Source organism: Lygodium microphyllum, chromosome 6 (assembly GCF_053477565.2).
Source record: "Lygodium microphyllum isolate KBCC chromosome 6, Lygodium_microphyllum_v1.1.10, whole genome shotgun sequence".
NCBI lineage: Eukaryota > Viridiplantae > Streptophyta > Polypodiopsida > Schizaeales > Lygodiaceae > Lygodium > Lygodium microphyllum.
The window spans coordinates 99756557-99769184 of record NC_141140.1 but is presented as its reverse complement, the minus strand read 5'-3'; the positions used below and the strand labels follow the sequence as shown (position 1 = coordinate 99769184).

The 12628-nt window shown below is 44.7% G+C and overlaps 1 protein-coding gene across 1 annotated transcript; it reads left to right on the top strand.

Moving 5' to 3' along the window:
* Positions 1-2017: 2017 nt before the first annotated feature.
* On the top strand, positions 2018-11948 carry LOC148034863 (uncharacterized). The gene is made up of 3 exons (XM_087680725.1): positions 2018-2143; positions 2216-2492; positions 11674-11948. The coding sequence occupies exons 1-3, from the start codon at positions 2021-2023 to the stop codon at positions 11946-11948; spliced, it is 675 nt and encodes a 224-aa protein (XP_087536851.1). The 5' UTR covers positions 2018-2020.
* Positions 11949-12628: the final 680 nt, after the last annotated feature.

Genomic DNA, 12628 nt, shown 5'->3' with positions numbered 1-12628 from the left:
TCTTGGAGAATATGTAGCCTCCTCCGTGAGTCGATCGACAATCATTTGTGTCTAGCCACTTGGGCTTTGAGGCTCCACTTTTAAGTTCATTTCATGCATTCAATAATCTGTGTGACATGTACGCATGTATGCACTCCATCATCGAGCTAGTGGAAAACCTATCTGCTACGGCGGGTACCGAAAACTCTTCATGCAAGGATGCTACTATGTAGTCCTTGCTCCCCTCTTTGGTATGTTATTCCTATGATCCAAGAAGTTGTGCCGAGAAACTTGTTGGCACGACTCTCTCATACAAGCCATCACTCTCCTTCCCTCGTCACTCATGATGGCGCCTCCTGTCCTATCATCTACAAGGTATCCATACCCCTCTCAGGTATGCCTAAGATGTGTCTTCTCCCACCTGTGACGAGGCTCCTAGGCATATCCAAGATACCCATGTACATCTGGTGTATCTACGAGGATAGTATTTCTTAGAGTAGCACCCATAGGGGTGCCACCTTACGGATGACTGAGCAAAAGCTAGAGTGACTAGAGTAGATGTCCCCATAGGTGTGACAAAATCCATAGGTGATGCAACTCCAGTACAAACGACGAGACAGAGAGACTGCGTTCGTACCTCCACAACAACCACCTGAGCCACACTCTCTCAAACTGTAACGTGTCCACTAGTATCATCCAGGACACGTCTTAGTAGTCCATTGGAAAGGATGTCTAGAAAACTCCGCCCGGCACTCCCATGGAATGTTACGGGTTTTGTGATCTAGATCTTCCCGCGTCTGCCACGTAGCGGAAGTATCCTGGCCGTTCCCACTTAGGATCGACCAGAATTAGGGTTTTCCTGATTGGTCATTAGCTAACAGCAACTAGCGTCAGACCCGAGCGAACTACTTTACGTAGAAACGCCAGGTCCGAAGCGGATTCATGCTGCACTTCGTTCAAGGAGAATGAAAAACGAGAGGGATGCAAAGCTCAACCTCTCTACCATAAGGCATAGTCCCATTCCGTTTCCCTAAAACAGCGTAAATCAAGTAAGACGTAACTCTAGGTCATCGTTCTCGTTATTCGTTTTGATGATGATCATCCCACTGTTCTTCGAGATTTTTGAGAAAAGTTCCCGACTAACCGAGACCACCCAACCGTAGGATGGACCCATGGTCTATCCTCCGCACTTTCCTCGGTTTGTTTTAGTTATGTAATTATCTAACACATTAATTTGACATATAACAATCAGCTTCTTTAATTAATCCTATTAAGCACTGATTCCTTCACGTAATCTTATCACGTGACATAGAAAAACAATATCAAGCAAGTTCTTTTTTAACATTTCATCATTTTATCTTTGAAATACAAGGAGTTCCGCCCATAGGCTTGTCCATAATCCGCCCGAAGGCTATCCAGTGATTCCCAGGGATCACTATTCCAAGCTTCTGCCCGTAAACTAGTATGCGGGCCTCGAGATCCAATCCAGAAAGAGATTAAGACGTCCTCTATTGAATCCGCAAGGCGGGGAGCAGTTGAGACGGTCTGTCTCTTTGAGAAATACCTGCCCACTAGCATGCTCACGATACAAGTTCACCTTCTTGTGCATCTTGTGGACGAAGTGGAGATTGCCGGACCTGTCCATACGCGATGGATGTTCTTCCTGGAGCGCTTCATGAAAACCCTGAAAGGCTTTGTGCGACAACGAGCTCGTCCGGAAGGTAGCATGGCGGAGGGTTGGTTGGTGTCAGAGGCATTAGTGCATATCTCACAATGGCTACCAACGGTGGAACCAGACAATGAAATGCTATGGACGCTCAAGGACGATGACAGGCTGACTGGAGATGTGGTGGTTGGAAATGGGGTAGAAAAAAGAATGGATGCCTCAATGGAAGAGAAAGTGAATCGCTTTTGTACGTTGCACCATGCCTCCATGGAGACGTGGCTCGCCAAGTACCAGATTGCAAGGCAAGATCGAGAGGAAGCGCGAGCTGAATTCCGACGCAGTACGCGTCACCGACCGATTCGATATCCCGAAGGCATGGAGGAGATGCCGCGGTTTATGTCAACACGATGGTTGCATGGAGCCTTGATCGCAGCATCCAGCGAAGGGGCAGAGGTCTCAATGGAGGAGTGGGAGTTCTCGAGGGGATGTAGTCCAAAGGTAATGAGGGGTTTAGAATGTGTCGTATCTGAATTTGTTTGCTACATCTAATTTGAGTGTTTCAATGTGCAGTACAAAATATATAGTGCAGCGTGGTCGCGCGGACGACATTTTCGGGTGGAGCGTATTGACAAAATGCGCTCCACAATGGACTGTGGTGTCATGGCAAGGTTTGAGCAAGAGAGCCGGCGACGAGCAACGGATCCGAACACGGTTGTGGATGAGATGGAGTATTTTGGGAATTTGCAAAGTATTATTACGGTGGATTACCGTAGCTTCTCCATGATAATATTCGATGTGCAGTGGTTCAAAGTGGTACTTGGAGGAGCTGGCGCAACGGTTCGACGAGGTCCATCTGGATTTCTCGAAATAGATTCCGAAAAAAAATGGATGGATTTGCGCGACACCTTTGTGTTGCCGGCACATTGTGAACAGGTAATCTTCTAGTCATTTGCTTGGTAATTGTAATACGACATGCTTTATGTCACAATGGTTTGAAGACGGTTTGTAAGTGTTTGTGAACAGGTAATCTTCTATCCAAATCCCCGACAACCTCGATGGTGGTATGTTATACCTTCAACTCCTAGAGGTGCGAGAGTATACGATCAAAGCGATGTTCCAGGCATAGATGAAGAATATATGCAAATAGAGGGATCGAAATTACAAGGGGTGGAGGCCACCGCAAGCTTGGAGCCCGCATCGGCTAACAATGATGGAAATACAGAAGTCGTAGAATTTTTTGAGAACGAGGCAGACTCGTTCTTTTGTGGTGACATGTCTATCGACCTTCCAGTGTATGCAGAGTTATGTCAGGAGATTAACATGGGACCATAGAATACTTCATTCTTGGAGAATTGTATTACTCAATTCGTTGTTTAGATCTTCCATAAAGGTAGATAAGATATGCATTTTAAGATGGATTTTTCAAAAATGATTTATATTAATGCGCTTTGTATAGTTTCAATTGATTATTCTAACATTATTTTTTATCTCTGCAGGTATCTTTATTTTCAGGATGAGTCGAGGGATGAGCGATGAGGAGTTTCAGGAGATGATGGCACGTATGTCTCCAGATCAGCTCGTGAGATTCAGAGAGATAGCAGATCAGGAGCTGTCTCGTTCTTCGTCAGGGAGCTCTGCTAGATCAGCTTCAGTGCGATCAGATGCTTCAGCTTCGAGCAGACGATCTCGACGCTCGCGACTTGGGCCAAAGGGAGGGACTGCGACTGCAGGAGGATCAGGGGGGTGCTGCTGTGGAGACACGGACGCGGTGTCTCCGTCTCGTCGTTCAGCTAGAGCTCGGTCACCTCCAGGATTTGTCACACCTGTGGGGACGTCCACTCCAGTTACTCCGGCTTTTGCGCAGCCGTCGGCAGATGTCACGCCTTTTGGTGGCACTCCTTTTGGTGGCACCCCCTCTGGTGGCACTCCTTTTGGTGGCACCCCCTCTGGTGGCACCCCTTTCAGTGGCACTCCGGGAGAGGGTACCCCCGTCGGTACACCGGATGTTCAGGGGTCTCCTGGATATGCCCAGGAGCGTGGACGGAGATGGGAGAGGGCCCATACGAGGCACACTCCTAGGGATTATGGATACCTAGTGGATGGCAGGTCAGGAGCTATCATCATGAATGATGAGGGGAGGAGGGTGATAGCTCGCATGAGGGAGTTGTGCCAACAAGTTTTTCGGCACAACGTCCTGGATCATTGGAGGAACATACCGGAGGGGAGCAAGGAGTACATAGTAGCATCCTTGCACGAGGAGTTCCCGGTGCCAGCCGCAGTGGATAGATTCTCTACGGGCTGGATGATGGATTGCATGCGTGCATACATGTCACATAGACGATCCGACGCACGCAAGGCAATCAAGAGTGGGGCTCCAAAGCCCGAGTGGTTAGATGCAGAGGACTGGCGCCGACTGAGGGAGGAGGCTACAAATTCGCCAGGACGTTGGAGTCAGCAGCGGGAGGCGGCGAGGGCACGAATCGAGGCCGGATCGGTACATCATCTTGGGAGTGGCGGCCACAGGACATATTTGGAGGACTTTGTAAGTTTCTCTTTTGTTTTGCTTATTTGTTTTTTTGAGATATTATTTGTACTGACAATCATGTTTCTAACAGTTAGCATTTTGTTTTCTTTGCAGCACTCCATTACAAATCGTGATCCGCAAGGCCTTGAGACTCAATATGCAGAGAGGCACGGTCTCAGATCATTGATCGATCGATTGTACAGACGCGGCGGCCCAGTAAGTCTCTCATCTTTCATGTCCGTAGTTACCATGAGATATTTGAATGCATTATTGTATGGTGGATTGATATATTGTTTCTTTTTCTGCAGAATCCGTTTGATGCTCCTTTGCAGAGGGACGAGCTTTCGGGGGACGACGATTTGTAGCTCGCCCTCGGATCCTTAGCGCTCACATACCTTTAGTTTTTAGTCGCCCGATCTATGTAGACATTTTCTATGTATTAGTGATATTGTTTTATGATTGTACCAATCGCATTTTATGCGATATCATGTATTTATTTCATCTATCAGTTTTATGATTTCAGTATAGATTCTTTTTGTTTGCAAACGCTTTGTATGCAGCAGTGCAGAAACTATTTTGTATGGCTCTCATACAGCACACAGTGCTATATGTGGCAGGGCAGCTTGCTGCCCTGCCACAAAAATTTTTTTTTCTCTGTTACCGTCGCTATTTGCGTCGCAAATTTACTGCAGGCGTCGCTATTGTCGTCGCTATCAGCGTCGCAAATTCTCTGTAACCGTCGCTATATGCGTCGCTATTTGCGCAAATGCGACGCATTGATACTTAGCTTGCCACTTCTGATTCTGCTCCTTGGTAGATATTTCCTTTATCATTGTTTGGTAGGCCAAATCATGGCATGCTTCCTCTCTAGCTAGTTCAAGTATAGGGTTGTTTGGCATAGATACTTTTGTAGCCACAGATCTGGCCGTTGATGGATTCTGCAAGATTAGGGAATTTAGGAATGCCTTGCGACTGAGTGCATCGGCAACTACATTCTCCTTCCCTGGTCGGTACTTGATTTCAAAATCATATTCCTCCAATACTTCAATCCACCGATGTTGCCTCATGTTGAGCTCGTTCTGGGTAAAAATCCATTTGAGACTCTTATGATCGGTTACTAGAGTAAACTTGTTACCCAACATATAGTGTCTCCAAAGCTTTAGAGCATGGATGACAGCTAGTAATTCCAGATCATGCGTGGCATAATTCTTTTCATGACTCTTCAATTTCCTTGAAGAGTATGCTATCGGATGACCTTCCTGCATAAGTACACACCCCAAGGCCAGAATGCTAGTATCAGTTACTACCTCGAACTCCTTATTGAGGTCAGGAAGTTTTAGAATAGGTGCTGATACCAAACTTTGCTTCAATTTGTCGAAGCTATTTTGTTCGGAAGTTGACCATGTAATGGAAGTCTGCTTCTTTAGTAAGTCTGTAAGAGGTGCTGCAATCAAAGCATAGTTTTTGATGAAGACCCTATACCATCCTGTCAATCCAAGAAAGCTACGTATCTCTTTGACGGATACTGGTATTGGCCATTCAAGCACATCTCTGACCTTGGCTGGGTCTACTGATATTCCTTCTTATGATACTATGAATCCCAGATATTCAATCTGACGCTTGAAGAATGCACACTTCTTCATTTTTGCATACAGCTTATGAGACCTCATTGTCTCAAGGACAATCCGAAGTTGAGGTTCATGATCTTCTTCCTGTTTAGAATAGACTAAAGTGTCATCGAAGAAGACAAGTACGAAATCATCAAGATATGGTCTAAAGATATCTTGCATTAATCTATTGAAGGTGGTAGGTGCATTTGTAAGCCCGAATGACATAACCAAGAACTCAAAGTTCCCATATCTTGTATTGAAGGCTGTCTTTGGAATATCTTCTTCCTTGATCCTTATCTGATAGTAACCTGACCTGAGATCAATCTTGGAGAAGATCTTTGCACCTTGAAGACGATCAAGAAGCTCATCTATTCTAGGAATAGGATACTTGTTCTTGACTGTTGATTGATTCAGCCCTCGGTAATCAATACATAGTCGAAGTGTCCCATCTTTCTTTTTCTGGAATAGTACTGGAGCTCCCCACGGTGAGTTGCTAGGCCGGATGTAACCCTGATCTAACAGTTTCTTGAGTTGTTCCTTCAACTCAATTGCTTCTGGTATGGACATTCTATAAGGTCTCTTTGCAATTGGTGCAGCTCTAGGCACTAGCCTAATCTCATGATCTACTTCTCTTTGAGGCGGAAGTTCAATCAATTCCTCAGGGAATACGTCATCGTATTCCTTTATCCAAGAAGGTCCTTCATGAGATTCTTGCTTTTGATCTAACTTGTTGAGTTTGATCAGGTAAACGGGTAATCCTTTTCTGACTCCTTTTATGATCCGAGATACTTTGGCTAATTGGATTCTTGGCACTCCTACCTCACCTTGATTTGTGACAAATTCCCTTTCAGAGTTTCGAAAGGAAACTTGACCCTTTCCACAATGGATGTGGGCGTTGTTGGGCTTAAGCCAATCCATCCCGAGTAGATACTCATGGATACCTAAATTCATGACTTTGAATTTGACTAAAGTCTTCTTTCCTCCCAGAAAGAATTCCACCTTAGCAGGTTACCTGGTACAAGTTACCTCACGACCGTTTGCCAACTCCACAAGTAGGGTAGGTGCTTCTACTGTGGTTATTCCTAAACTTTTTGCACATGCTGGTGAGATAAAGGAATGTGTACTGCCACAATCAATCAAGGTTTTGAAACCTTTACCTTGATAGTCCGACGGTGTCTGAATCACCGAGAACTGGCGATTCGGCCCTTTCTTGTGTAAAGCGGCAGGGACTGTCGCTTTTTCGAATCCAGCTTCCATAGTTGGATCTTCCTCTTCTTCTTCTTCGCATCTTTGCCTATTGGCAATGCAAGCGATTCTTCCTCTTCCACGGATAATGGCTCCTTGATCGCGGCCTGCACCTTGGAAAGGCGTTTGACGATGTCCTCCGCTGAGCTTGGGACATTGCCTCTTGAAGTGACAGGGTTCGTTGCAGTGGAAACAACGGAGGTTTCAGCCATTCCTTTGGGTAGGAACAAAGTTGTTGATGTTATTTGTCCTTGCTTTCTTCCTTTGTCCCTGATTGAGACCTTGAACTCTCTTCATTTGAGGTCTGAATGCTCCTCTGTTCGGGTCACTATAGGACCAAGTTTTGTTACCCCTTGGTCTAGCTTGCACTTCCTGAATTATAGGCGCCGCTCAGATGAGTGCATCCTGAAGATTTGATGGACGCATAGATTCGAGACGGGTATTTACGGGTGGATTTAAGCCCGCACAAAATTTGGACACCTGCTGCGTCATGTCCATCTGTGGTGCATATTTTAAAAGTGAGACGAATTTAGAGTAGTATGCGTCAAGAGTGAGTCCTAGCTGTTTTAGCTCGTAGAACTCATTCATTTTCTGCGTACGATATGCAGGTAGTAAATATCTTCCCTGCACGGATTTCTTCAACTTCTCCCAGGTAACGGATCCCTCTGAAATCCCTTGATCCCTACACCATTGCTTCCACCAAAGTCTGGCTTCGCCGGTGAGCTTTAACTTGGCGAGCATGGCCTGATTGGTAGGTGCAGTACTAGCTACTTCAAAGTAATCCTCCATGGATTCAATCCAAATTTCAGCATCAGACTGGATGAATCTGCCTCTCCCGTCAAACTCGGGTGGCTTTATTTGCTTGAGGAGGAACTTCTTCTCCTGGGTCACAACAGTACTTGATGTAGGAGGCAAATTTGGAACCTGTACCTGGGGTTGTGCCTGGTTTTGAAAGTTTTCTTATCGTTATTATATGATAATCGATGTTAGCTTATCTTTCATTTTTAGTTCAGCTATCTCGTAAATAATATAGCTACTTAACTTTTTAACAACTCTTATGCACAGCCAGATATTGATAAAAAGAAGTCTTTATTTGTATTTACATGGGCATAGCCTTTTTGAATACAACATTTCATGTGATGATAAGCCAATCATTACATTCAGTTTGGGGAGAACAACGTTGTATTGCATTTGTCTACAGGAACTGTGTAATAGTAGGGTTTTGGGTCATAGATCTTTAGGAATCGATAGTTCATTGGAAGTTCAAGATACCCTTTCCGTTGGAATCCATACTTCTCATGGCGGCCCAACACTTTAATCCTGTCGGCTAGGATTACACGGGTTACTTCCTCATATACATATGAGTTCATTTCAACCCTCCAACCTTGAATATGTAAAGTCGAATTTACGTGAGCTTCCAAAAAAATGAACAGCTTCACGATTTTCAAGTCATCCAACCACTTGATCCTTTTTAGGTTATAAGCAAACCGGTGGGCGGCTATATAGTAGATTCCTGAAGACCCCGTCCATCTTCGTTCTATGTATAAAGGTGATGGATTATAAATCTGGTTCATCATCCCAATTCTTTGTCTATAAAGGGGAGAATGCATTGCAGTCATAAACATGACCCGAAATACCAGAAACTTGTTCCACGCTTCATAATTCTCCAAGACAGCATTGAAGATGAGAAAATGTTTGGACAGTAACAATTTCTTTACTTCATTTTATTGAGATCTCATAAAAACAATTCCGTTGTTGGTCGGCTCTGATACCAACTGTAAGGTGTCCACTAGTATCATCCAGGACACGTCTTAGTAGTCCATCGGAAAGGATGTCTAGAAAACTCCGCCCGGCACTCCCATGGAATGTTACGGGTTTTGTGATCTAGGTCTTCCCGCGTCTGCCACGTAGCGGAAGTATCTTGGCTGTTTCCACTTAGGATCGATCGGAATTAGGGTTTTCCTGATTGGTCATTAGCTAACAGCAACTAGTGTCAGACCCGAGTGAACTACTTTACGCAGAAACGCCAGGTCCGAAGCGGATTCACGCTGCACTTGGTTCTAGGAGAATGGGAAACGAGAGGGATGCAAAGCTCAACCTCTCTACCATAAGGCATAGTCCCATTCCGTTCCCCTAAAATAGCGTAAATCGGGTAAGACGTAACTCTAGGTCATCGTTCTCGTTATTCGTTTTGATGATGATCATCCTGCTGTTCTTCGAGATTTTTGAGAAAAGTTCCCGGCTAACCGGGACCACCCAACCGTAGGACGGACCCATGGTCTATCCTCCACACTTTCCTCGGTTTGTTTTAGTTATGTAATTATCTAACACATTAATTTGACATATAACAATCAGCTTCTTTAATTAATCCTATTAAGCACTGATTCCTTCACGTAATCTTATCACGTGACATAGAAAAACAATATCAAGCAAGTTCTTTTTTAACATTTCATCATTTTATCTTTGAAATACAAGGAGTTCCGCCCATAGGCTTGTCCATAATCCGCCCGAAGGCTATCCAGTGATTCCCAGGGATCACTATTCCAAGCTTCTGTCCGTAAACTAGTATGCGGGCCTCGAGATCCAATCCCGAGTCACGTTAGCCTCTTGTGCAGGACCCGGAAGGCGAGGGATTTACGGCCAGAGCCCCCCTGGCACCCAAGCATCCTCCTACTCTAAGTAGAACTCAATGGAGAGACCTCTCGCGGCGGGTTCGGTTCACGTTCCCGGCGCGGTCAACAACCCCCTTGGTTAGGGTCAGGTAGGCAGTCGGGGGTAACTAAAGCTGCCTCTCCCTTCAGGCCTTTAACCTGAAGTATAGGTACTCATTTAATTTGTAATTCATAATTCAAACGGAGCCCTAAAATCTCTAGCAAGCACAAACATTTCCGTTAATCAACCGAGTTGTTTGGCAAACTGCTAAGGAAGTGTTCTTTCCTTTTGAGCGTATCAGCACTCGTTCCCAAGGTGTCTTGTAAATTGGCAAGATTCTTTACATTCCGGCGTAGGGCATACCTTATTAACCCAACTTGGTTAACCTTAAAGTTCCTTAGATATGCTAGTTTCTGGTTTACAACTTTCCTTATTTAGAAGTATATCCAAAAATACGTCCTTTTGCAAGATAACTTGCGTAGGGATTTGCCATCCTTGATGAGGGTTTTTACCCTTCCTCCTTGTGAATCAATCACAAGACTAAATGATTTCGTACTTGATGCACAAGTCCTGTGATAGAATAATCCATTTTAGATCCTTTAAGATGACTTATGTCGGCCTAGGGTTTCTTTTTAAGGATCTCGGGGACAGCTCTAGTTCTTTATCTTTACGAATTTGTTTGACCCTACAATAAGGAAAATAGTCAAGTGCTTAGGGTATGAATATTTCTATGTTTAGATTGGTTTGGATAACTTTTGGAAGGTAATATTAATCGTCTTGTCACAGTTTTGCTAACCTTGTGACAATTTACTTTTTAGTCAATACAGTTCAATTTAAACTTCCCTTTTCCTTGCAGATGAACTCATGCCAATTAACAAACATTTCCCTTGCTACGATGTGCAATTAGCAATGATAACTTCCTACTAATTTGGGCAACGAAAGAACCCTTTCATGAATTTAATCATTTAAAATGATTCGTTGCGAAAGGAATAAGACTAATGGTGCAAGATATAATTTCTATACCTTTAGGATTTAACTAAAATATACTACTATAGTAAATGGATAATCTTGCTCGTAATTTATAATGCTTGATGCAATTCGAAGGAAACTAAGTTCTATACATTATCATTCATTCAAATAAGCTAAACTCCTTCATTACAAATAACTCAGACAAATATATCCTATCCCTAACAATTTCTCTTTGCAAGATCGACTTAAAAACCAAATTAAAGACAAGAAGAAAAACCTGGTTTTGTGGTGAGATATCCACATGGATATCGGGAGATGACCCTCCCGCGGCTACGCCTTGGACTTTCTTAGGAGGCATCGCAATTGTAGTTTTTCGAACGTGGAAGCAGCTTTACAACTCCTCCTTAGAATTCCACCGTCGCTCCCTTGCACCGTTCGTTAAAAGTAGTTTTTTGAAAGGCTCCCTCCTTTACGCGATCGGTGAAACTCCTCAGTCTTTGTATGTAGCCTCAAGATCTTGCCCTTCTTGCTCGTACGCCAGAGATCCCTTCCCAAGTGCCGATCCTTGAGAATACCGGTCTTGCGGGATTTGGGCTTATGGGAGGCCTCATGGGGTTGGAGCTTGGTTTGTGGAAATGGGGCTCCTACAAAAGCTCTTGGGAATGGGGGCTTTTACGAATGGAGTTTCGGAAATTGAGGCCTTACGAGGGGTTTTGCGGAAAGGGATCTTACAAATGGAGCTTGCGAGAATGGAGGCTTTATGAGCTTCTTTTAAGACCCCGGGGTGGCCACAAGGAAACAAGGCTTAACGAAGATGGGAGTTTTCCCTCCCCCATGCGCAGGAAATCTTCCACCAAAATGGGTTCCCTTAAGAACTTGGGGTGGCTAGTGGGAAAGGACTTATAGATGGTTTGTGTGAATGGGGCTTATAGAAGCCCCCTTAGAAGCTTCTTAAAAGAAGATTCTAAGAAGCTTCGTAAGGTAAATGATTGGGGAGGAGCTTAAAAGGATGGCTGATGACATGGCAGGGAGAAATGGCCGTGGTGCAGGTGCATCGACAGCTGGTGGAGAATTTGGCACCCTCCTCGACAGGCGGCGGCCCTTCACACAACGCGGATGCAGTTACTCGCTGGGCGGCAGCCTCTTAGATCCTTCTACTCCCACACAGCCTCTTCGTCCTCAGCTTTTTCTTCCCTCTCACACATCCTTTCCTCTCCCCTCGCTCAGCGACGTCGCCCCCCCTTCACGGCAGCTTCGTCCTCTTGATCTTCCGGCGGCCCCCCCTTCAGCCTGTGGCCCCTGATTTAAATAGGGGAGGGGAGGGGGATCCTCCCTCCCTACCTATCGACTCCATGGTGATCCGCGATGAGGAAGCTCCAGCAAGGAGCTTTGCTGGCCATTCTATTTCCCTCCCCCTCCAGCTCGTCAGTCGGCTGGGGGGATAAGGGGGAAATTTTTTTTTCATTAATCCAATTTCTTTTTTTATTTGAGACAGTTCACGCGGAATATTACACAAATCTACACAAGAGTGAGGAGTAGCACTTGTATCCCGAGTCGACCACAAGCTCATTGCATCCGTGTCTCTGCAGTATTCCCCATAACCATTCTCTCCATCCGGCCCAAGTCTGGAGCATCGAACTCGTCTACTAGAAACTGAAGCATCAGAGCACACCAAAGTAGATCTAAGAGAACGACCTGATGGTGTCCGAGACATCTCCTGGTCCTCCATATCTCTGAATCAGCAATCTAGTCTAGAGACATATGTGTGAAGATCTCCTATAGCTCCTCCTCGATCATCCCTTGACTCATCGTGCGGATCCAAATATCCACAAAGGTCACGTGCACAGATAAAAATTGATGTTAGCATAATCAATATAAATTAGGCAAAGGACGATAATATAAATCTTTTTAAAATGATCTTATTTAAAACACATATCTTATGTACCTTTATAAGCGATTCATCAACAAATTGAGTAGGTGGAT